Consider the following 23,468-nt stretch of genomic DNA (forward strand, 5'->3'; position numbering starts at 1 on the left):
AATTTTGGCTTTTAAAAATATATTTCCTGCACTGATCTTTTTGACGTGTGATTTTACCGTCCCTGCTCGTCTGGCTGGGGTTCCGCATTGTGCTGTGCTGTCTGCTAGTCACTTGTGAAAGGCTGTCTCAGGTTTTTGGATTAGTTAGTCTTGGTGCTTTGGGACACTAACTAGGCCCAACCTGCTCGACACCCTGGCTGGGGCTGAGACAGCCCCTTGGGGATACACCCAGCTGTAGGACACTGGTCAGCGGTGGGGTCGAGAGCCACTCTGCAGGAGGCGGGTGCAGAGGTAGGAACTTGGTACGCACCTTCTGTTTGCCAAGTACACCCAACCCCAGGACACTCTGTAGGCCCCTTTCTTCTCTCTGGGGAACCAATTTCCCATGAGTGCCTTGACACGGAAGGAAAAAGAAAGAGCCACCCAGAAGTTTGGGGAGGCTGGTGTCCTCTCTAGATGTTAGCGCCCTCATCTAGTAGACAGCTTGTGTCCCGAGACAAGCAGGACCACGAGGTGTTTCACTGGACATCTCCAGTTCTCTTGGCAAACTCACCTGGCAGACAGGAGTGTGGAATGCCCTTGATCTGCTTTAGACCTCTTCCCAGAGGAAGGCTGTGAACTTTGGGAATAGAGGGGAAGTCGGAGAGCTCCCTGAGAAAGTTACTGTGCATTCCTTTGATGCCTGCCAACCTCTCTTTCTCTGTTCGCATGCCATTTTTCTTTCAGGAATGAATTCTAGTTCTTTTTTATGTCTCTTCCAATTCATAACAAACTCAGGATTCAACAAGGACTAAATGTTTGACTACAAATTCTCTTCCACATCCAGAAAAATCTCAAGAAACGTCTTCTATCCCTGACCTTGCCAAATGTTGACCAAGTCGTAAAGTTCCACTTTCCCATCCCTGGGAATAATCCTTTCCTTGGCAATTACATGGCTCATAAAAAGGACAGATGCGTGAAATACCTCATGCTTTTGAAAAGGTGACTCCAGTGTAAAATTCTAGGAATTCTAGCCAGTATAAAACCCTCAATGAGAGATCCCAGAGCTCTTCTCCGGGGTCAGACCTCCTAAGGAAAGCCCTGCGCTGGCAGTGCATCTTCCCTGTCTGTCTCTGGGTCTCCTCTCTCTCATGGCCCGGAGGGTTGCTAATGTATTTATCAACCCCAGTGGCACGGCTGGTGGTTTTGTAGAAGCTGTCTCTGACAGTTCTGCCAGAATGTGGTAACCACCACATCTAACATCTAATCCTCAAAGTTACTCCATTCCTATCAGCAAAGAAAATGTCTCTTCTCTCAGGATAACAGATAAACCTTACATCAAAGACACTATTTAACTACTGATAGCCAATTGCCCTGACTTGTTTTTTCTGATTATTATTATGGATATTGCATACATGACTTCTGTTTTTCCTTTTTGACTACCTTTTTGGCTACCACAGTATTAGCTGGTTCATATGGATGTCTGAAGTCCCAGTGATGCCCTAGGAAAGATTTGAGGGCCTTCCTAGTCTTACTATTCTATCAGGACTTTTAAGCTCACTCAGGAGCAAACCTCCAAAACCTAGAGGAGGAAAGTAGACCCCTGGTTTTGCCTTTAAATCTCCAGAGGGTTTAGATTCTGCCAAGTTGACAAGTTCACCTTTTCACAGATACTTTCTCAGAGGAAAGAATTCTAATTTTACCTTGAATCTTCTACATTGTCCCACTGACCACTACCTCAGATCCAGAGAAACTTTCATTGTCCTAGGACTACGGGGTATGCTGCGGTTTCACCTGAACCCACAGGTATCACACCTGAGGCCTCCAGGTTGCTCACCAGTAATCCCCACCGCTGTCTGAATTGCAGTTTACTGGCTTATGTCTCTAGTGCCACTCTTCTCCTTGATGAGGCCTGGAACAACTGCTGTGGACATTTTCTCATATATGTGACAGTAGAATGAGACTATACATTCAGATCTCTACCTTTACAATGTCTAGAAGTAGTTTTCCAGAATGGCTTGCTTCCTCTTCATGCATTAATCTGTCTGAGACAAATTCAAGGTCATGGTCCTCAGGTTTGTCCCTGAGGTGTACTTGGAAAAACGTGGTTCTGTAGAATTGAATCCTGGAAGCAGCGCTGGGCTTGGGATCAGACACATCTGGGTTGGCAACCTCACTCTGTCACTGACCAGCATATGACACTGGTCCATTCATCCAACCTCTTAGGAGCTTTAGTTTTCTCATCTCTGAGAAATGAAGCAGATAATATTGCCTCTGCTTATCTCATAGAGTTGTTATAAGGATCAAAAGAGAGAATGTGTGTGAAACAACTTTGTAAGTGGTAAAAGTCTGTTCAAATGAAGCCCTAGGCAAACTTTGAGCTGTAGGTAAAGGTTAGGACAGGCTCTTAGGCATTTACTAACCTCTGGCTTCCTGGACTTGGGGCAGGAGGCCTGTGGACAGGTGACATTGGAGTAAGTCCTGTCAGTGGAGTGACTGGCTTGAGCTGGTGTCCACTCCTTGCTACTAAGCAGACCAGGTGCTCCAAGTGTCCATGAACTTTGGAGGACTTGACCTACGTTGGGCCCTGGCATTCAGCAAATACCACCACTTGCCCAACAATGCACAAGAGTTTCAGGTAAGTGATTTTATTTCCATCCAGTACAGAATCTTCTTTATAATTCCCGCTGAGGAAATGGAGGTTTGGAGTATTTAAATCACTAACTAACACTTAATCATGCAGCTAGTACTGAATACTCCCAGTTCTAAGAAACCATCAACTTGAGGATGAGTTGTCAATTTAATTACAGATTTTTAGAAAGAAAGGAAACACTACACAATAAACATGTACTTCTGTTGTAAGACACATGCCAATTTCAGAGCATTAAAATTTGTATGGGGAAAAAAGTGATACTTGTGATGAAAGAAATGCAGTAAATAACAGAGATGAGCTTGGAAACCCCTCGGTTGGGTTTGACACCAAAGGTGTGCATCACTCACAGCTGCACACAGGTCCTGATTTTGCCTGTACCTTCTGAAGTTTTGTAAACCGGTGATTTGACAACTATTTTATTATGCTTCTTAGAATGAGACCACCCTTTTCATAGTTAAGTCTAACAGATCTTGATTATTTCCAAAGTGAATCAGAAAGATTTTTACATTTTTTCTTAGAATGATCTGTCTTCTCATCTAGGCAATGTTGCAATTTTATTTTAACAGTTAACTTTATTATCCATAGCTTTGCTGGAAAATAAGAGAAAGTGGCAGCCTCTCCTTATGGCCTTGGGTTTCATATATTTGCTAATATATTTGCATATATTGCTAGTCTTTCTGTCTTATTCTACTTCTTGTCTCCATGTTTATTGGACTTTACAGATTGTCTGTGGCAGAGCTACAGTTTTTAGATCTGAATTTTTACAAGTGAATTAAATGGGGAAAGAGCCCCTGTCTTGCTAAATATACAGTCCCCAACTTTCATACATGACATGTCCCCAGAAACTTATATTAAAGTCCAATGTGCAAAAGTCAAAACATAGAATTGCATGTTACAGGGGAGCTTCTGTCCCCAGAAAGCAAAAATTGAGTAGCAGGAAGGTGGATAATATACTCAAAATTACCGCATCTATTTTATTCTTGATATAATTTGTTGTATGTCTGACCTGTCACCTCTCTTGACACCCCAAGTGTTTTAGATTAAGGGATCCCTAAGAAGAAATGGTTAGAGAAATGACAATTAAATTGAAGCCTTTAGGAACACAGAAAGCATGAACTCAAGACCACTCTAGTTGAGGACTGATATCCAGACCACGAGACCCTCCATCCTCCATGATGGCCCCTGCCCATCTCTCTTTGTCCGCCCCTACTCTCTGCTCTAGCATTCTGATCCACTTGCTGTTCCCAAACAAGCCATGTTGTCTCACAGCATTGTGCCTCCTTATGTGCCATTCTCTCCACTTTGAATGTCCCCCACCTTATTTTGCCAGCCAAGAAAGCATCTACTCATCTTACATGATTCAACTCAAGCTTTAGCTCCTAGGTTCAAGCCTTTCCTGGCTTCTTCAGGTGAAATTGACCACTTCCTCCATTGTGTCCTCATTAGATCATGACCCACTTGTGCCATATCATCTTCCTTGCTTCTACTCATTTCTGTGGCTTTTCCCCCTTTTAGTTTGGGATAAGAGCCTGGAACATAGTCAGTGCTCAGGAACTGGGAGAGAGGGAAGCGGGGTGTGGTGTGGGGAGACAGAGGCACAGATGTAACTTGGTGCTGTTCAACCTACAATGCTTGGAATGGATTACTTGATCATAAGGGTCTTATGAATCTGTTTAGCACATGGAAAGGAGCAGAAGTTCTTTCCGTACCTTGGTTTAGTATTTGTTGTGCAACTTGGAGAGCAAGAAACTATTCTGAAATCAAAACAGAGCACAAATCCAGCAATCTCATACACTTGTAACACTCAAGAATGCTGGGATAGATTAATCATCTAGTTTATTCTCCTTTTAATACCAATGGAGAAATGGAGGCTTAGAGAAGTGAAGTGATTAATCCACTGTCATGTAGCCACTTGGTGTCAGGGTCGTACTTGAATGCAGCCTGTTGACCTCCTGATCCTACATTTGTTAATTTTCCTATAGTCACCTCCATACTCTGTATGAATCCACCATGGAAGGCATATCTGGATGACTTCATAAATCAAAAACAACACAAGGAAGAAACAGTTGTAATTTCATTTTATCCCTGCCAGTGGCTCCCATAAGCTAAGGCAATTTTTCATTCTAAGTTGATCTGGTTCACAGGTCACATCAGTTAGAGACTGATGCGGTAACTGGGAAACTGCTGGTCACAACAGGGCATTCGCCATCTTTCTATTCTCGTTAACCTGGCTCTTGTCCTCAGTCTGGTCCACAGGCTTCAGGTTAGGAAAACATGAATGCAAATGACCTTCCTATGGGGCAATAAGAAAATGAGTATAATAATTGGCATTCAGCACACAAAGGCAAAACAGCATTAGGAGTGGAGTGATTTAATATCCTGCCACTTCCCTCTTGCTAACTGAATCAGAGGCCCTTTTGAAAATGGAATAGAAAAGTCATAAATTTAGTGAGCATCTTCCTTCATTATTTACTTCAGCATATTAATAGACTTCATATGTTCTTTGGCAAAAGGGTAATGCTAATTTGAAAATTAAATAGAAGAATAACAGATTGTAGCAACAAATGGAAAATAAGAAAATAAAGCCCCATTTTATACTCATGTCTTATAAAATTCCTTTTTTTTTGCTGAGGAAGATTCGCCCTGAGCTAACATCTGTGCCAATCTTCCTCTATTTTGTGGGTTGCCACCACAGCGTGGCTGCTGGATGAGGGATGTAGATCCATGCCCAGGGACCAAACCTGGTCCACCGAAGCGAAGCATGCCAAACTTAACTATTAGGCCACTGGCCCAGTCCCTAAAATTCCCTTTTCCTAATAAAGAGCCCTCTTGTTTTAACGTATGCCATTTCCCAGAAATCTGTTTTGTCAGACAAATGGCTGCTTTGTGTGAAAATTATTAGCGTGCTTTCTCATTCGTTCTGTGGTTAATTTTAAATTGGCAGTTACTTTTCTTCTGTGCCCTTATTGAGTGGCAGGAAAATGAAGTTTTTATTCTGTTTTTGGGGGCTATCTGGCAAGTGTTGCTTATTTCTGAGAAGCTAAACACACTTGATTCATGGAAGAGTTTGAACATCAATCTGCCCCTTTTTTGTCTTCCTATTTTACAGCCAAAGTTTGAAGTCAGGTGACTTGGTGCAATCTGCCAGGTGGCAGAAGAAGGGGGAACAGGTATCTGGGGATGTACCTCTACTGAAAGGTTTTGAGGAATTTTCTTTCACCATCCACAACCCTGCAATTATGACCATTCCACCCTAGCTGGAAAGAGAGCACGATCTTTTACTATGTGGAGAGGAGGCCAGATGAAAACATACCTAACAGCAATGGGCATACTTTCTTGGTGCTGCATTTTCTCAACCAAGACTGCTAAGCAGATAATCGATGGAAGGATTGAGAGGGTAAAGAAAGATGCTCTTCATCTCCATGTTGACTGCAGATCTCTTAGCCCTCTGGGAGTACCCTGGTTGTCTTTTTCTCACAATTCCTATATTCATTCAACAAGTATGTATGGTGTGCCTGGCATCATGCTTGATGCTCAGGATACAATGGTGACCAGGGCAGATAGGGTTTCAATTTCACAGCAGTGACCGTCTAATAGAAAGGATGGACAGAATAAATAAATGTGGTTCTAAATTTCAAGTTCCTGTGATGGAAACAGAGAAGAAGCTGAGATAAATAATAAGAGAGAGAGAGCCTCCTTTAGATAAGGTAATCCAGGAAGACCTCTCTGAGGAGGTGACATTTAACCTGAGGCCTAAAGGAAGAGCAGTAGTGGGCAATGGGAAGGATGGAGAAAGGAACATTCAGGACATAAGGACCACAAGGACATATTGTTCACCCACGAGGGATCTGAAGGAGAAGGGCTGAGGAGCACAGGGGTCAGCCTCTATCCCACCTACCTTGGGTCCCCACCTGAGTGTGGGTAGTGACAAGATAGCACAAGACAGGACTGGCTGTGAGAGACTAGGATGCAGAGGCAAGACAAGCTGAAGGGCTACATCAGGAACAAGCCATTCTAAACAGACTGGAGACCAAGTCTTGGAAGCTCAAGTTATGATCCCATAAAATCTAACCAGGTGGGAGGTGGAGCAACTTTCAAAATCCATATGGTCAGAGTGTAAACAAAAGAAGTACTCCAGAATAGACCACGTTAACTCTGGTTTTAGGTGACCCAGGCACATCCATATTTATCATGATCTCAAGGAAATCAGCAACCTACGGGTGAACTGTGCCCTTGCCTGAGACAGCAGGAAGAGGGGCAGTGACAGGGTCCCTGTAATGGCTTGCAGAGTCATGTGCTGAGAAAGCTCTCAGTGATGGGGGCAGGCGATGGCAGCTGTAAGAGGAAGGATGGTGTTGGGGACAAGGAAAGGGTTTGCTCACTCCATGTGTCAAGCCATTGAGCAGTTATTCAGTTTATTTCCCTCCTATAGCCCTTCCCTTGAAAAATGGTAACCTACCTTGCTTTCAGAGTCACAGAGAAAAGAGGTTTTTATCAGGATTCTGTGGGAGAGATGGGTGCGGCTTGACAGAGAGGTCCCCACCGTGGGCAGTCCTGTTTGCCTCAAATGAGTATAGGTACCAGAGGGAACAGACACCTACTGAGATGGACACTGTGCCAGCATCACGCCAACCCCAGTGTCTGTAATCCTCCAGACAGCCCTGTGAGGCCACAGTTATTATTCCAGTTTACAGATATGACACCTGAGGCTCAGGATTTTCAGTGACTTGCCCAAGGGCTCCCGGTGAGTGAGTGACAGAACTGGACTTCTCTCACTCAGTTCTGTCCAATATCAAACCCTCACACTTGCACGCCTGTATTTTCTGACTCTGGGAGCCTCGTCTTCTGGAGGTGCTTGAGTGACTCCCTCTCTAGGGCGTGTGAGGGAAAAGAGTTCACTTGAACTGGAACTAACCCCTCTTCACGACTGGAAGCCTGGGATTTCATGGTGCTTTGTGAAACCTCTGGGAATCAGCGGATTGAAGGCCTGACACCAGGGACTCAGGTATCCCTTTTTCTCTTGCTCTCCATACAGTGCTCCAGAAACTGCAGTGGGGGCTTCCAGATCCGGGAGATTCAGTGTGTGGACAGCCGGGATCACCGGAACCTGAGGCCGTTTCACTGCCAGTTCCTGGCCGGCATTCCTCCCCCACTGAGCATGAGCTGTAACACGGAGCCCTGTGAGGAGTGGCAGGTGGAGCCCTGGAGCCAGGTATGGCCCCTAGATACACCATCCACACAACCAGGCAAACGTGAGTCTCTGTGTTACCATGTGAGTCTAGAAGTCAGAGAAAGCCACATGTGCATCATGCCAATGACTGGCCTCCATTCAGTGGCCTGACACTGTGTTGGGGAGGCTGAACCTTTAGGTGCCTGATGACCCTGAGTCGTCATGATGCTGCTCGGCCTACACACACTATCTAATGGACTGCAGTCATGGGAATGTTCTGGGTCCCTTCGGTGAATGTCAGCCAGCCCAGACTACTTGCATAGAAGATGCATTTAAGCTGTGGGAATGTCCCTGCGCCAGCAGTTCTCAAACTTGAGCATGCTTCAGAATCACCTGGAGGGTTTGTCAACACACAGATGTCTGGACTCCATCCCCAGAGTGTCCACTTCAGAGGTCTTGGATGGGGCTTGAAATTTTGCATTTCTAACCAATACCCAGAAGATGCTGAAGCTGCTGGTCTGGGTACCACACTTTGAGAACCACTGGTTTATACCTTCTTCACCCTCTTTTCCTGGAGATTACTAAGCCAGTTGGCCCTGAATCTTTAAACACACATATAGGTATACACAAGGATCCCAAATGTGGGACTCCTCCCCTCTCTCCTCCTATAGGGTTAAAAACAGAATGAATAAATGGGAAAAAATTCATATTGACTCTCAAAGTTAGAGATAGACTATCGTGAGAGCAATAGATTAGCTCTTTTATTGAGCAGAAAGGGTTAATTGTATATAATTTCCCTGTTTTCTGTGGTAACCACCACACGCATAGTGCCTGAGGTGATGGACACGATGCTGGCCACCATAACTATTTTGTTGTTCTTGTTACTAGGCCATAATTAAGATTTGTCAGAGTACTATGATTTTTCAAATTACTTTTCAAAGATTCTTGGTGAATTACTTAATTTCCTTCTAGAAACCTCAGGAAAATGAGATAATATAGCTTATAAAATTATTCTAGAGAGCAAAAACCTGCCATGTTTTAGAATTATATCCCTTCAGGAGTCCAACTTGTCATCTCGAATTTATGTTGTGAGCGTTACGGCCAGTGCCTCAGAACCCTGAGCAAACCTATCAATTTCACTATTCTGAATACGGACAAATTTAATTCGAAAGCCTATGTAGTGGGAAAGGAAGACTGAATCCCATTTTAGTAAGAGATGAACAAAACTGTATTGCAAATGTGTGCTCTCCATTTAGGCTGTCAGAGCCAACCATAATAAACACATTTACATTTTACATTTGGTTTCTAGACACTCGTACTGGAAGGCAAAACACAGATAATGTAGTGTCCATTCTGGAATGAGGACTCATTTAGGTTTTAACCAAAATTCCTTCTATTTGACATAGTGTGTGATGTTGAACTATTTGGCATCTTCTGATTTTTTTCTCCTCCTCTTAGCTTCAGAATTTCCTTTATCAGTCTCCTTCCTTCTCTTTATTTCTTTTCACTGCTGTTGTTTGAAATGACTGAGTGGTCATTCTAAGGAACCTGGCCCAGAGGCTGCAATTCCAATACAGATGCTAATATTCTTAATAACATTGTACACAACAAAAATGGTAGTGCAAAGTTCTTCCCTTATCACTGAAAATGTCACCATGTGATTTTTGCCTACCCCTGTCCCTGTTGTATTTCAGTGTTCCAGGTCCTGTGGAGGCGGAGTTCAGGAAAGAATAGTGACTTGTCCAGGAGACTTCTGTGACTGGACAAAAAAACCCACATCCACCAGGCCCTGCAACGCGCACCCTTGTTGTCACTGGGCTACTGGGCACTGGGACCTGGTAAGAGTCAGTCATGTTCTCTTCAATTTATTTCAGACTTTTAAAAAAATAGCATTTGTTTTCTTTTGATTTCAAAAGTAATATATTTTCATTGTAAATGTTCAATGTCTCCATTGATTTGCAGTGTCTTTCTATACATTTTAGTTCTGGTACTTTTTTGCCATAAAATATCTCTAAGTCTGCGAAAAGTTCATCCATAGGTGACATGGTAGTCAATGTTTACTGTCTTGAGTTCAGAAGAGAAAAAGATCAAATGCTTTCAAAAGAGAAAAGATCAAATACCAAAATTATCCCAGAGACACAAAGCCTAAGGAAAGGCTATTTTGGGCCCTGACATCTTGGATTCTTTGGCTCTTTCGAGAGCAAATAGGGGTCACATTTGCCCTGAAGCTCGAAGCTCGAAGTGAGTTTCAGGTCTCTTGTCAACCCACAAATCAGTTTGCCAGATGGCCAGCCTATTTGATGAAGAGAAAAACAAAATAACTAAGCTGTAAATGAGGGAAAGATTTATTATTCTTACAAAGTTTATTTATTGCATAAATAACATGGTATCAGTGATACTGAATATAAAGAAAATTCTCCCATAGACAGATTCTGCCATCACTCTGACTTGTCTTATCCTGTATTCTCTAGAAAATAGTCTTGAGGCAAAATAGAACAAGTTATTAGGAAATACAATGCCAGGGGAGCAGGAGTGATAGAAAAGAAGGAGGGGGCAAGGAAGGAGGGGAATCATTACCAGACGGACCACTTCTCCTATTGGAACATGCTTGGTTGCAGGAGCAACTTGTTGCTTCCTCTCAAAAGAAGGCCTTATAAAAACTGCATGAACGATTGCCTCTTAAGGCGGTTTGTCCAGGGGCAGGAGGAGAGGAGATTTTCTACTGGCTCCTGTCTCCCAGGATTGGGTAACCCTTAGATGGTTAGTATCCCTCATTGCCCTGGGTTATTTGTGTGTGGGCACTGTGCAGGTCCTACTGTGTCTCACATCTCTTGGCAACAAGAAAGCCCAGAATCAGGAGGTGAGAGGCACATAATGTGGACACGAGGTTCAGGCCAATGGGTTGTGCTTCCATGAAGTTGATTACCACCTTAGGTGGGGCAGATCAAAGTCCAGCAGCTGGGAAATGGGGGGAACCAAGAGAATCTGATACACTAACCCCTCAACTATTAATATTTTTTAAAAGTAACTTGTTCTGTGTAAGTATATTTTTATGGTTATAATTATAACACAGGCCCATGCAGTATTTGGCCAAACATAATGCCTCCAGATATTTTTAGGTTGCTGTATTCTTAGTAATTCTCGTTGTTCATAGCTGTATAGTTGTACCTGCATAGCCGTGCTCAATTTGAAAGCTGGCACACACTCTTAAAAAAGGCTCCTGCTGGCTCATCCAACTCAAGATCATGTTGTTCTCTGGATACTACCCCACTCAAATCTAGGAAGAACGAGATGATTCATTACTGCTAAAAGAACATTGTGCACTAATCAGTTAACCTGCAACAAATAAAAAATGCATATTTTATTTTCCTAACTTAAAAACAATACCTAGTAGGCGAAGAAGAATGCCATCAAGCATTCCCTTGGACAGACGGGACCCATCGCATTTTCTATAAATGCCCTATTTTCATTGGCCTCTAATGCTGATTCATGATGAATTGCCAAAGGAGATTCTGGTGTCAGAGCAAGTTCTGCTTATGCATCCTCCTAAGCTGTCTGCCAGGGCCACTACCCAGCTTTCACCCCATGCCCGTGATCATGTGAACCACAGAAAATGTTATGTAGTTGTATTTTTTTTCATATAATGTCATTTAATTACTTTACATCTAGACATCTTATAATATCTCCCTTGGAAATTTACGTTATTTCTTATTCATTAGCAATTCAGTTATTCCACAGCCAATTTTCTTCATCCATCTTAGATTTCACAACCTGAAAAGATTGTACCCAACAAATGAAGCTGTGTTTAAGGATTATGTTCTTCATAAATACCCCGGAGCCCTGTGGAACAATATAAGCATCACTAATCACATAAAATGTGACCAATAGAAGAGAAAATTTGATGCAATGTGAACTGTCATGAAAATGCTATAAATTTGGGCCCATTCGGGAGGATAAAATTCCATAGAAGACTAAAAGCTACAGATGAACATTTTTAAGTTTCACTCACTTCCCTGAGGCTCTAATGCTTTATTATTCGCTGTAAAGGAAAGTTGGACAAGGCAGTTTCCTTTCTGGCAAGAATGATAATGATAGCCCAGTAAATATGACAATAGAAATGATGTGTAAAGCATATCGAACTCTTAGGGTACACACAGAGAAGAGGAAATTGTCAAAAAATCCCCATTTTCCAGTAAGAATGCAGCCTGCCCCTCATTTTGACAGTTAAGTAGTGCTGACGTTGTAAATTGTGGGGTTTTGTGTGGTTGTTTTTCAGCCAGAATTCCAGTGCCTTTCTTCAGTTATAATCATCTGTGTGAAGTTAGAACAGAAAGTATTAAAATCAGCAAGAAACTTAAAATACATAGACATCTGACCCAGCAATTCTACCTCTAATAATTTAGCCCACAAGTATTCCATGAAATGTAGTCCTAGATGATTGTAAAGGATGTTCATTGCCATGTTGTTTATAATGGCAATTCCTGAAAATAATTTATATGTCCATCGATGGAAGAACTGGTTAATTTATGAATTTATTATAGTACAACCCTTTCAAGAATGAGTTGATCTATATTTCTGAGATTCAAAACTTTTCAACAGCAGAAGTTCAAAATTTCTGTAGAGGGAGTTAGAGATAGCAGTCTCTTGGGGGTGGATATGAGTTCAAGTTTCCTTAGAAGAGCCATGTATTTAGAACTCGTCTATTGTGTGTATCAAAGAATAGGGGGCATGGAGGAAGGGTAACACCTACCAAGCCAGCCTTTGGAATTGCTCTTGACCTCCACGATCTATTAAGAAGTGAAAAAGACAATTATTGGGTTCAAGTAAGACATGTAGATGGATTGAACATATACATTTGCTTCTGTTCCCAAGACTCCATTAAATAGGCAGAAGAGATTAAAAAACTAAAAGTGGCACAAAGACAAAGAGGAGAGGAGACAATGGCAGAGAGAGGGGTTAAAAAAATTTTGGAAGTTGGAAGCAGATAACCAAACTTACAATTGACTTAGACGCCAGAGAAAAATAAAAACGGTCCATAGCAGAGATTTCCCAGGTGCCTCTGAAGGCAGGGGTGAGGGTGAGGGAAAAAGGGAGTTGGTTGAAACTTTGTAGGAGAAGCAGTTGGATCTTTAGAAGCAGTTGGATCTTTAGATGCTTTCCTACATCCCAACCGTAGCCTGGAGGTCTTCTCTCTGGAGAAGTAAACCAAGAGAGACCTTGGAATCAGGCACAGCTGGTGGGGGAAAAAGGGCTCATCTTATCAATAATTAAGTGAAAATACACACAGTAAATAGAGTGATGTCTCCCTCCCCTAACTGAGCTCCACAAAGGCGGGTGACACCTTAGCGTCAAGAGCAAAAATCCTGCATCATAAATCTCTTCCCGATCACCTTGGATAAGGCCACCTCTCAATAACCGCCACCATGGAACTTCCAATCAACTCTTAGGTGCCTCATCTTAAATATAAATAGATAGCCTAGGATTATGGGACATTTGAGAAAACCTAAGGGCAAAATAACAAACCAAGAGCACACCAAGGACAAAATAACAAACCAAACCAAACAAAAGGAACTGAGAGGAATAGAGACCATGAAAGAAATCAATGAACTCTCCCTAAAAAATTATAATTAGGAGGCTGGTCCAGTTGCATAGTGGTTAAGTTCATGTGCTCCGCTTCGGCAGCCCAGGACTCATCTCGTGGGTTCAGATCCCAGTTGCGGACCTACTTATCAAGCCAGGCTGTGGCAGTGCCCCAAATGCAAAATAGAGGAAGATTGGCATAGATGTTAGCTCAGGGATAATCTTCCTCAAGCCAAAAAGAAAAAAAAATAGGTAATTAATCTCTTTAGAGAAATAGAGTCTATATCCATGACCTAGCTTCTTGTTGAAGCTGTATAAAAGGAATATAAGGAGAACTTAGAAAATTTTTAGAATAGCAAAAGTAAGAATTTAAGCAGAAGATTGGGAAAATAATGTGAAGAAATCTCTCAAGAAAAGGAAAACAAAGACAAAAAGAAAATGAGATAAATGGGAAAATAATGTGAAGAAATCTCTCAAGAAAAGGAAAACAAAGACAAAAAGAAAATGAGATAAAAGATAAAGACATTAGAGGATCAGGATATGAGGTGCAATATTGAAATAGTAAGATTTCAGAAGGGAGAATGGAGATGGAATGAAAGTCAGGAAATTATCAAAGAATTAATACAAGAAAAACTTTCCAAATCTGAAGGACATGAATCTCCATGTCTTTCACTAAATGGTGTCATAAAAAGGGGAAAAGTCGGGGAGAGGAGGAACTGTTTCTATATCAATAAAACCAGAAAACAGATCTTATTTTACATGGTTGTTTCAAGGATCGAACTCAAGGATATTTCCTACGCACTTCGAACAGTACCTGCCATATATTAATAGTAAGTGCAGGAAAATTATTCAGTGAAGAGGTTTCATTAGTTTGCACCAGTTATAAAACTCCAAATGGTTTCTCCATTTGTTCTCTGTTGGTTGAGTGGCAGCAATAAGAGTCCAGTCTTCGTGTATGAGTTTTATAGCTTCTCATAGGGAGAGTCTTTGCTGATCATCTGCTGACCCCTGGGAATCAACGTTTCCAAACAGGCCAGCTGCAGAGGAGCCTTGTACTCTCACTGGATGGAGCATCCAGGATTGAATGAGGCTAGTGCAGAGTTCAGTGTAGGGTGTGATCAATTCGGTTACTCAGTAGCTTTAGCTGGGAACTAAGCCCCAGCTAAGCCCCATCCCTATGTTGGGTGCTTAGTTCTGCACAAAGATCCCTTATTTTTACTGGATCCAAAGAAGTGGATCTGAGCATTAAGAGAGGTGTACCTTCTCTCTAAAACTCCAAACTCACAGCATTATCACAATTAACAAAACTCAAATCAGCACCATGCTTCCTGCTTGATCCTCCAATTAAATACAACACAAATTAATGCATCTTCTTAATCAAAAGTCATTTTTAATTCGCTAATAAATGCACGGACAGTGACCTGTCTGCTTATTTTTGTGCTTGGCTTGGAATTAGCACTTCTGTCTTAATTTACCCTGCCTAAGAGGACCTGCATGACTTCAACACTCAAAACCAGCCAGCCTTGTTCCATCGGACTCTTAGAAGCAGAAAGCAGGAAAGGAAGTCATTTGTTCGTTGTCTAACAACGTCATTTTACAGAGGAAGAAAGAGAGAGGTTGAGTGAATGATCCAGGACCACGTCCAGTGAGTTAAAAAGCCTGAGTTTACTGAATCCTGGTCCAGTGCTCTTTATCAGGTTCTGGCTTGATTAATTTCCTTTGTTCTTTCCTCTATTGCACAATTTTATTAACTCAGCATCAGCTGAGTAGTTATTTCTTACTTCTTGGTATCCATGGAGAATTTGAGATGAATTCACTGAATAAAATTACCTTCAGCTTTAATCATATAAATATCTGACTTTATAAAACAAACATGAGCTTCCATGGTGACCATGTTCTCCGCTTTATGAAGAGTAGAATAAAATAAAGCAGTGGATGTTCAGAAAAATTTGGTATTTCTCTTCTTATGTCATATGGGAGTTCTGTGGGAAATAGCGTTGGGTAGGAATATTCTGAGTTTATCAGTGGTGTCCCAGTGTGGGTATTTTTTTTAATCTAAGGTGCTGGGTGATCAAATGAAATCTTTTGGGCCTAGTGATTTTTCCAGAATCTGCCATGCAGCAGTCTTTTTTGGCCAATCAATGAATGAGCATTTGTTGAGTCTCAGGCTGTGTTTAGCACTTGTCTAATTGCCATGCAGGATGAAGAAAGAGGAACTGGTTTCTGCCCTCTGGGAGATTTTGATTATATAATAAAGATGAGGCTGAAAGTAATAAAACATGAAATAGAATGTAAATCCTAAGAGTATATGTGGTTCACAATAGCCAAGAGGTGGAAGCAATCCAAGTATCTATCAATGGATGAATGGATAAGAAAAATGTGGTATATATATAAATGGAATATTATTCCACCTTAAAAAGGAAATTCTAGGGGCCGGCCCCGTGGCCGAGTGGTTAAGTTCTCGTGCTCTGCTTAGGTGGCCCAGGGTTTCGTGGGTTCGGATCCTAGGCGAGGACATGGCACCGCTCGTCAGGCCACATTGAGGAGGCGTCCCACATAGCACAACTAGCAGGACCCACAACTAAGATATACAACTATGTACCGGGGGAATTTAGGGACATAAAGCAGAAAAAAAAAAAAAGATTGGCAACAGTTGTTAGCTCAGATGCCAATCTTATATTAAAAAAAAAGGAAATTCTAGCACATGCTATAACATGGAGGAAGCTTGAAGACATTATGCTCATTGAAATAAGCAAATCACAAAAGGACAATGTTGTATGACCCTACTTATGTGAGTACCTACCATAGTCAAATTCATAGAGACAAAAAATAGAATGGTGGTTGCCAGAGGCTACATGGGTCGGGTGGGAGATGAGGAGTTCTTACTTCATAGGTACAGAGTTTCAGTTTGGGAAGATGAAAAAGTTCTAGAGATAGATAGTGGTAATGATTGCACAACAATGTGAATGTGCTTAGGGCACTGAACTGTATATTTAAAAATGGTTAAAATAGTATATTTTATGTTTTATATATTTTGCCACAATAAAAATGATTTTTTAAAGAGTATATATAGTAAATTCAGACATGTTTTCTTCCATCCCTAGGAATCATCTTATATAAGCCGTTTTCACAGGCCAGAGAGTCTCCCTTCTGCTTGCAGGCAGCCATCATAATGTCACGGTGGACTCTTATCTGTTAGAATGGCTTGAGACCACACATAATCCAGCTAGGTCCATTCCAAATTCTCTGTCCATTCCACCAGGGCTTTCCTCTCCCACTTCTCTTTTTATCCTGCTCTCAGCTCCTCTTATAGCTCTCTCGCCTTTCCTCACATCTGATTCCCACCCCCACATCAAAACTAGTTCAGAGAAACTGGATTGCTGAGGCACCAGGGCCCAGAGATGACATTTTTTTCTATTTTGCTTGCAGTTGAACCTTTGTCCATATTCTTCAGAGAACCCATTAGTGAATTAAGCCGAATTCAATCCACACAATCTACAATATAAACTCTTCCTAAATTCACATTTCCAAATTATTAGCACCTTTATTCTATGGCTACTTCAAAAAGATTCTGATGATTGAGACTTTCTCTCTTTGACCGCAGTGGGGTTAGAGGTGTTCTACGGGAACTTCCTGGGCAAGAATCCTGACTCTCTCCATGCGCCCTCTCTCCCAGTGCACCGCTTCCTGTGGAGGTGGCTTTCAGAAGAGGACTGTCCATTGCGTCTCCTCAGAGGACAATAAAACGGAAGACCAAGACCAATGCCTGTGTGATCATGAGCCCAGACCTCCAGAATTCCAAAAATGCAACCGGCAGGCCTGCAGGAAGAGTGATGGTGGGTGAATGTCTTTGCTCAGGGGGAGAAGGCTTTTCATTAATAAGTTGTCCTCCATGACTGAATTTGTGGACAGTTTCAGTCCCCTTTGCTGAGCCGGAATCTTAATGCTGAAGAGGCCAACCAGCTCCCCTGGGAGCAAGCTGCCTGATTTGGTGAGGTTTGACTCAAATTCCTTGAGGGGTTATCTCATCCATTTTCCTTTCTCAAAGTCCGTTCACACTGACATCATCCCACACAGGTGAGAATCTCATCTATTTATTCAGACTTCTGAGAGATGCTCCAGCCTTTCTCAGGAACCCAGTCAGGTACTGAATGGCCCTCCTTATCCAGCTAGCTCCACTGTCTCAGGTCAGGTTGCCCAGAAACAGACTCTGAGGTGCAAATTTATGTGCAAGGAATTCAGTAAGGAAGTGCTCCTGGGGAAGAGCATTAAAGGAATGGAGGAAGCAAGATGGAAAAGGAAGGTAGCATGGCCAGCTGCCATCTCAGGCACAGTCCTAGCTTCAGCCTGGTCCCACAGGAGAGCTCCAGGGTGTAAGTTATGTCTCAGAGTTGTCTGCCCCTGAGGCCAGCCAGCTGGACTTTCACACTCCCACACTCTTCAGCCATTGGCCAATGGCCACCCCAGGGGAAGTGAATTTGCAAGTATTTAAGGGTCTATGTGGAGAGACAAAGCATCTCCAGTAGCCTGTGGGCAGTCCTGCAAAAGAGCCAGGGTTTCTGGGTATTAGAGGCTAAAGAACAGGGATGCTGGGACTTGGGTGGGGGTTGGGCATGACGCATGGAAATGGACAAAAATCCAAGGAGGGAGATCTGAAGGGTGGAATGTCACTGTTGTCTGCTACCTTCAAGTTTCACTTTCAAAAAGCTTCTGAAATATGAATGACATATGGTCACCTTAGTCATTTTAAGCATGTTAGACTGCAGCCTGGAGACGTTAAGTGGCATGTTTGTGATTACATGTTGGGGTGGTACCAAAGCCAGAACGCCAAGCCAGGTCTCCTCCTCAGTCTTCACATGCCTCTTCCTCAGAGGTGGAAAGAATCCAGCTTTGGAATCAGACAGCAATGGATTTGCATCCCATCACAGCAATTTGCTATCTACGTGACCTTGGCAATGTACTTAACTTGCTGAGCCTCAGTCTCCTTTTCGGTATAAAGGGAGTAACAACACAAGCCTTACAAAGTTGGGGAGATTTTAAATGGCATGTATTAAGTGCACTTGAAAAAAATCTCCATCACAAACTGGCTCAGTTACCTCCCTTGGGCAAGTTACTTCATCTCAATAAACTGCAGTTTGCTTATCCATGAGTGAGTGGGTTCAGCCACAAACTCTAATGTCCATTTCTTTGATATTTTCGTCTTCACCCATATATGAGATTTCTAAATTAATTTAAAAACCTAGAGAGAAAGTTAACAGGCAGGGAGAGAGGATTTTTTGATAGTTACATCAGTTGCAAAGTGGAGAATGCCTCTTGTAGATGCGGTCCAGAAATTGGGATTTAGAGCGTCAAGATGAATTTAGTCTGTTCCTAATTAAAGAATTGACTATGAAACGTCAACCACAGGTCATGCTGCTCTTGAAAAGGCAGCATGTTGGTTGTACACAGTGGTAGTCTTTTTCCACAGATTCTTAAAGATGAGAGGTAGTGAAACTTGTGCTCTGTGAATCTGCTCCTCGCCTCCTTGCAAGTACCGAGGCATGGCATTCAAAAGAGACTGCCATTGGAGCTACTATCTTGAGAAGATTTTCCCTAGGAGTTGTTGATTTACACATCATGCGTTTATGTAACAAATATTTGTTGGGCACTTACTGTGTGCTGAACGTAATGTCAAAAAAGGAACAAAACTACAGACCAGTGACAAACACTGATAAGGGAGGTAAGGATGTTATGAGAGTACTTGGGAACAGCACTGAACTTTGACTGGGGACAGCAGGGAAGGCCTCCAGAGGAAGTGAAGGACAAGTAGAGGTCAGATGAGAGGTTCCAGGAGAGCTTTCAGTTTCCGCAATAACTGGGAAGAATACAATGTCATGGCACGTAAGTCTAACTCAAGTACAAAGTTCAAGGGGAGTTAAGAAACAGTAGGGCTGGAGAGGTGAGTTGGAGCAAGGGGATAAAGAGCATTGTGAAGCATGCTGAAGAATTTGGACTTTATGCCTAGGGCAGAAAGGAGCCATTGAAGTATTCCAAACAGGGGAGTAAAGAAAAGAAAGTCATGCAGGCTGCAAGGTGAAAGATAGAGAAGGAAGACAGGAGACTGCAACTGTACCCCAAGCAAGAGGTGTATATGCATGACCTAGGGCAGTAGAAGTGCAGGTAGAGAGAAGTAAATGAATTCAAGAACTACTTAAAAGAGAGACTTGATGGGACTTTGTATCTGGGGAAAGAAGAAGGAGAATAAAACCCAGATTTCTGACTTGAGCAGCTGAGTAGATGCCAAAAGAATGGCATTCTTTGGAATGCCATTCACTGAGAGAGGAAGCCCAGGAGTGGGTTTGGGAATGCGGAAAGGTAATGAGTTGTGTTTGGGCCATGTTTGTTGAGGGGCCTATGGATCATTTAGGTAGGAGTGTCTGGTGATGGGTTTTCTACATAGCTATGGAGGCCAGGATTGAGAGCTTGGTTGGAAATCCTGAATGCAATGCATTGAAGGGAAAAATGCTTTCAGTATGATTATCATGTGCAACTTCTTTCTTTTCTGACCAACTTGCGTTTCAGGCTGGCTATTATTGACCTTACATGAAACTCTAAGAGAGGCTACCTAGGGCTCTTTTTCAGAAGTGTTGTGAATTTTCAGTCTTCCAGACTCTTGCTACTCAAAGTCTGGTCCCTGGACTAGCTGCACTGGCATCACCTGGGAGCTTATCAGAAATGCAGGATCTTAGGCCTCACCCCAGACATACTGAATCAGAATCTGCATTTAAACAAGATCCCCAGATAATTTGGATGCACATTAAAGCTTGAGAAGCATCCTGTTCTAGACAAAGAGGCCAATTTGAGACTCTCTTCCTTTAATGTCATCTCATCACCTTCTATGGTACCATGTTTTTAAATGTTGAGGCGATAGAATCCTTCTATGTTGTGACAATTTTTATATAATTGAAGCAACAACATAGTCTTCGTTGACCATACCTAGTGTTATGGGTTGTTATTTTTAAATTATATGTAGATTGTGTGTTACTGTCTTATTGCTGGACAATGCAATCTTCAATAATCAAAACTGGGTTAAATGCATACCTGGTATTTTTTATCTTAAAATCTCACACTGAAGAGATGGTGACTAACAGTTGGGTGACAGTGCATGTAAGTAACAATGAATTCCACTCCACCAACAATTATCAGGGCAGCAAAAGTTAATTACTAGCTTCTCTTGAAGGCAGAGCCATGCTTACTCATATAGAAACGACATGAAAGAGCAGCTGCAAGAAATTCCTTGGTTTAGAGAGCCCGTCACCCACTCTGCCTCCTGTGCCCTGTAAAGTGCTTTGAAAATTAGTCATTCAATGCCCAGATTCTTGTCAGCCAGCCAGCACAATAAATGTACCCCATATCCATCTTTTAAGGTCAGAATTCAAGTAAGGTTTCCTGTCCTCCAGGCCATTTTACTTCCTTTAGGTGCCATCTAAATTGTTAATGACTTAAAATCTAAATCAGAACTACCATTTCCATAGTAGGGACTATAAAACACTTTCCAAGTATCTGGGTTAAAAAAAAAGTTCATCCAGAAATATTTACTGAGTATCAGCTATATTCTAGGTATTACATTCATAATGATTAAAAAACAAAAGCAAAACTCTTATGCACGCCATTCCTGGGTTTTTGTTGTTGTTGTTGTTGTTTTAATTTGGGGATGAGAAGTACAAAAGGCAAGAAAAAGAATAAGGAAAGTGATAGTACTTTCCTTGGGACAGTACTTAGAGCCAAAGTTGACCCAATGAACATTTGTGTCAGCACACTTTCTACTGAAGGATATTCTTCCAGATGAGTAGGATTTCATTCATTCATTTATTCAACAAATATTACTGATCACAAGATATATAAACTTCAGGCAAGTGCTAAAAATGGAGGATACAGTAATGAGTATGACATAGCTCTTGGCCTCAAGGAACCCAAAGTCTTACAGAAACTGTATTTGTCAACAACACTGAAATTGTTTTTCAATTTTCTTTTGTGGGCAGAATATTATCTGTCCAACATAGACACAGCCAACAGCAAGGAAACAAGCTTAAACTGTCCCTTTAAATTTCCAAAAATGGTTTCTATTGAACAGGCAGAGGCAAATTGGCATCTGCTCTCCAACTTGCCCCTAATTATAAGCATTGTGTGTGCTTTGGCTGGGATCCAGTTAGCTGATGAACACAACAAGCCTTCATTGTTTTACAATAACAAGGAGAACTGGTGCAATTAAGCCATGCCGTGATGTTGGGCTCATGGTCATTGTCTAAATGAGCTGCTAAACACAGGCCTGGAACATAGGCTCCCAAAATAGACCACCAGTATCTTCCACTCTTCCTTCAAGTCCTTCACTCTCAAACAGGAGGACCCTAGGACCTAGCATGTTCCCAGGGCTCTGAGGACCATTGAAAAGCAGGGCTCACGATCTCAGAGTCCCCAAGATCAGGTGAGGATACCAGGCGTGGTTGAGCCTCTTTCAGTCACGTCACTTGCCTAACCTGGCAAGTGGGGCCTTGTGTTGAGCAAATGAAGATGCTCTGGTCAGGGAAGACCTGTCCATGTGATCCCCTCCTCGTTTATCACTAGTATAAGAGATTCATTCTCTTGCTGGCAGAGCTTTAGAGGCACTGAGGCAACATTCAAATTCCAGTGTCACCATCTACATTATAAGCTATGGGATGTTGAGCCAGTTACTAAGCCTCTCTGGAACCCTTAGTTTTTAAAAGGAGAAAAGTAGATACGCCTACAAGTAAACATCAACGAGGATCAAATGAGATAGTATTTGTCAAGCCCATTGCCTAGTATGTGGTAAGTGCTTAATAAATTTACCTATGTTATTATTATTGTCATGGGAAGGGGAATGCCTTACTTTCCTAGGGCTACCATAACAAACTACCAGAAGCTACGTGGCTTAAAACAACACAAATTTATTCTTTCGCAGTTCTGGAGACTAGAAGTCCGAAATTAAGGTCTTGACAAGGCCATGCTCTCTCTCTTAGCTTCTGGTGGTTGCCAGCAATCCTTGGCTTTTCTTGGCTTATAGCTGCATAGCTCCAATCTCTGCCTCCATCATCACATGGCCATCTTCCCTCCGTGTGCCTCATATGGCTTTCTCTTCACTGTGTGTGTCTGTCTCTTTTCCTATTATAAGGACACCAGTCATGTTGAATTAAGGGCCCACCCTATTCCAGTATGACCTCATCTTAATTTACAACTGCAAAGAAATATTTCCAAATAAGGTCACATTCACAGGTACCAATGGTTAGGACTTCAACTTTGGGGGACACTTAAACTTTGGAGGACAAAATTCAACCCACAACAGGGTTAAACACTTTGGGGGCCTCTGGGAGGCCCTTTTTATAACAGTAGACGCCCTTGAGAGAGATCACACTTTAGCCCTTAGCAGAAAAGACTCATACACCATTTACAGAACAGTTCAAGATAGAACGTAATGTCACATTTGAGCAAATGTGACAATAATAATACAAGTTTGGAGATTGGGATAGAAGGGATCCAGCACCGCCAAAAGCAGCTTTGTGGAGAGATGAGGATGCAAGCTGCACTTTCACACTTTCTCTGTCTTCTTCCTTTCCTAAAGTAGTCCCAGAGCACTCACTTACTCTGGGCAGGGAGAATGTGGAGCAAAGAGCTACCCAGAGGCACCTTCTCCATCCACCATCCACAAGGGCTTCAGAAGGGGGTGGCTAAGAAATTGGAGCAGCCCCGTGACACCTAGGCTTCCATGCTGCGCCCTGTTCCAAAGCCAGAAGCATAGGAAGGAATCCTTGCCCTGTTCTGAACAGCAGCCCACGTGAACAATGGCCCAGGCCCCATGGAGAATGCCTGCTGCTCTGGTGGGGATGTGGGAGATGAAGAACTCACTTTCCTATTGCACGATGGGAATACGTGGCTGAAACATGGACTTTTTCTGAAACATCAGAGCATGTAAGGAAGTTTCCTGCGGGATTTTAGGAAAGATTGCTTTTTATAATAGGCTTAAAGAGGAGGCCTGTAGAAGAAAAGGATCAGCAATGAAGAGGTTAGGGTTCTAGGAACAACATATGTAAC

At 42.3% G+C, this 23,468-nt stretch overlaps 1 protein-coding gene across 1 annotated transcript in view; it reads left to right on the forward strand.

Annotated features, from left to right (window-relative positions):
* The window catches only part of ADAMTS12 (ADAM metallopeptidase with thrombospondin type 1 motif 12), a 314,281-nt gene that overhangs the window by 285,367 nt on the left and 5,446 nt on the right, over window positions 1–23,468 (forward strand). The window contains exons 21-23 of the mRNA XM_014831237.3: window positions 7,668–7,844; window positions 9,497–9,640; window positions 17,059–17,218. Coding sequence (XP_014686723.3) covers window positions 7,668–7,844; window positions 9,497–9,640; window positions 17,059–17,218 — 481 coding nt within the window. The remainder of the gene's footprint in view (window positions 1–7,667; window positions 7,845–9,496; window positions 9,641–17,058; window positions 17,219–23,468) is intronic.

This window comes from Equus asinus, chromosome 10, assembly GCF_041296235.1.
Source record: "Equus asinus isolate D_3611 breed Donkey chromosome 10, EquAss-T2T_v2, whole genome shotgun sequence".
Lineage (NCBI taxonomy): Eukaryota > Metazoa > Chordata > Mammalia > Perissodactyla > Equidae > Equus > Equus asinus.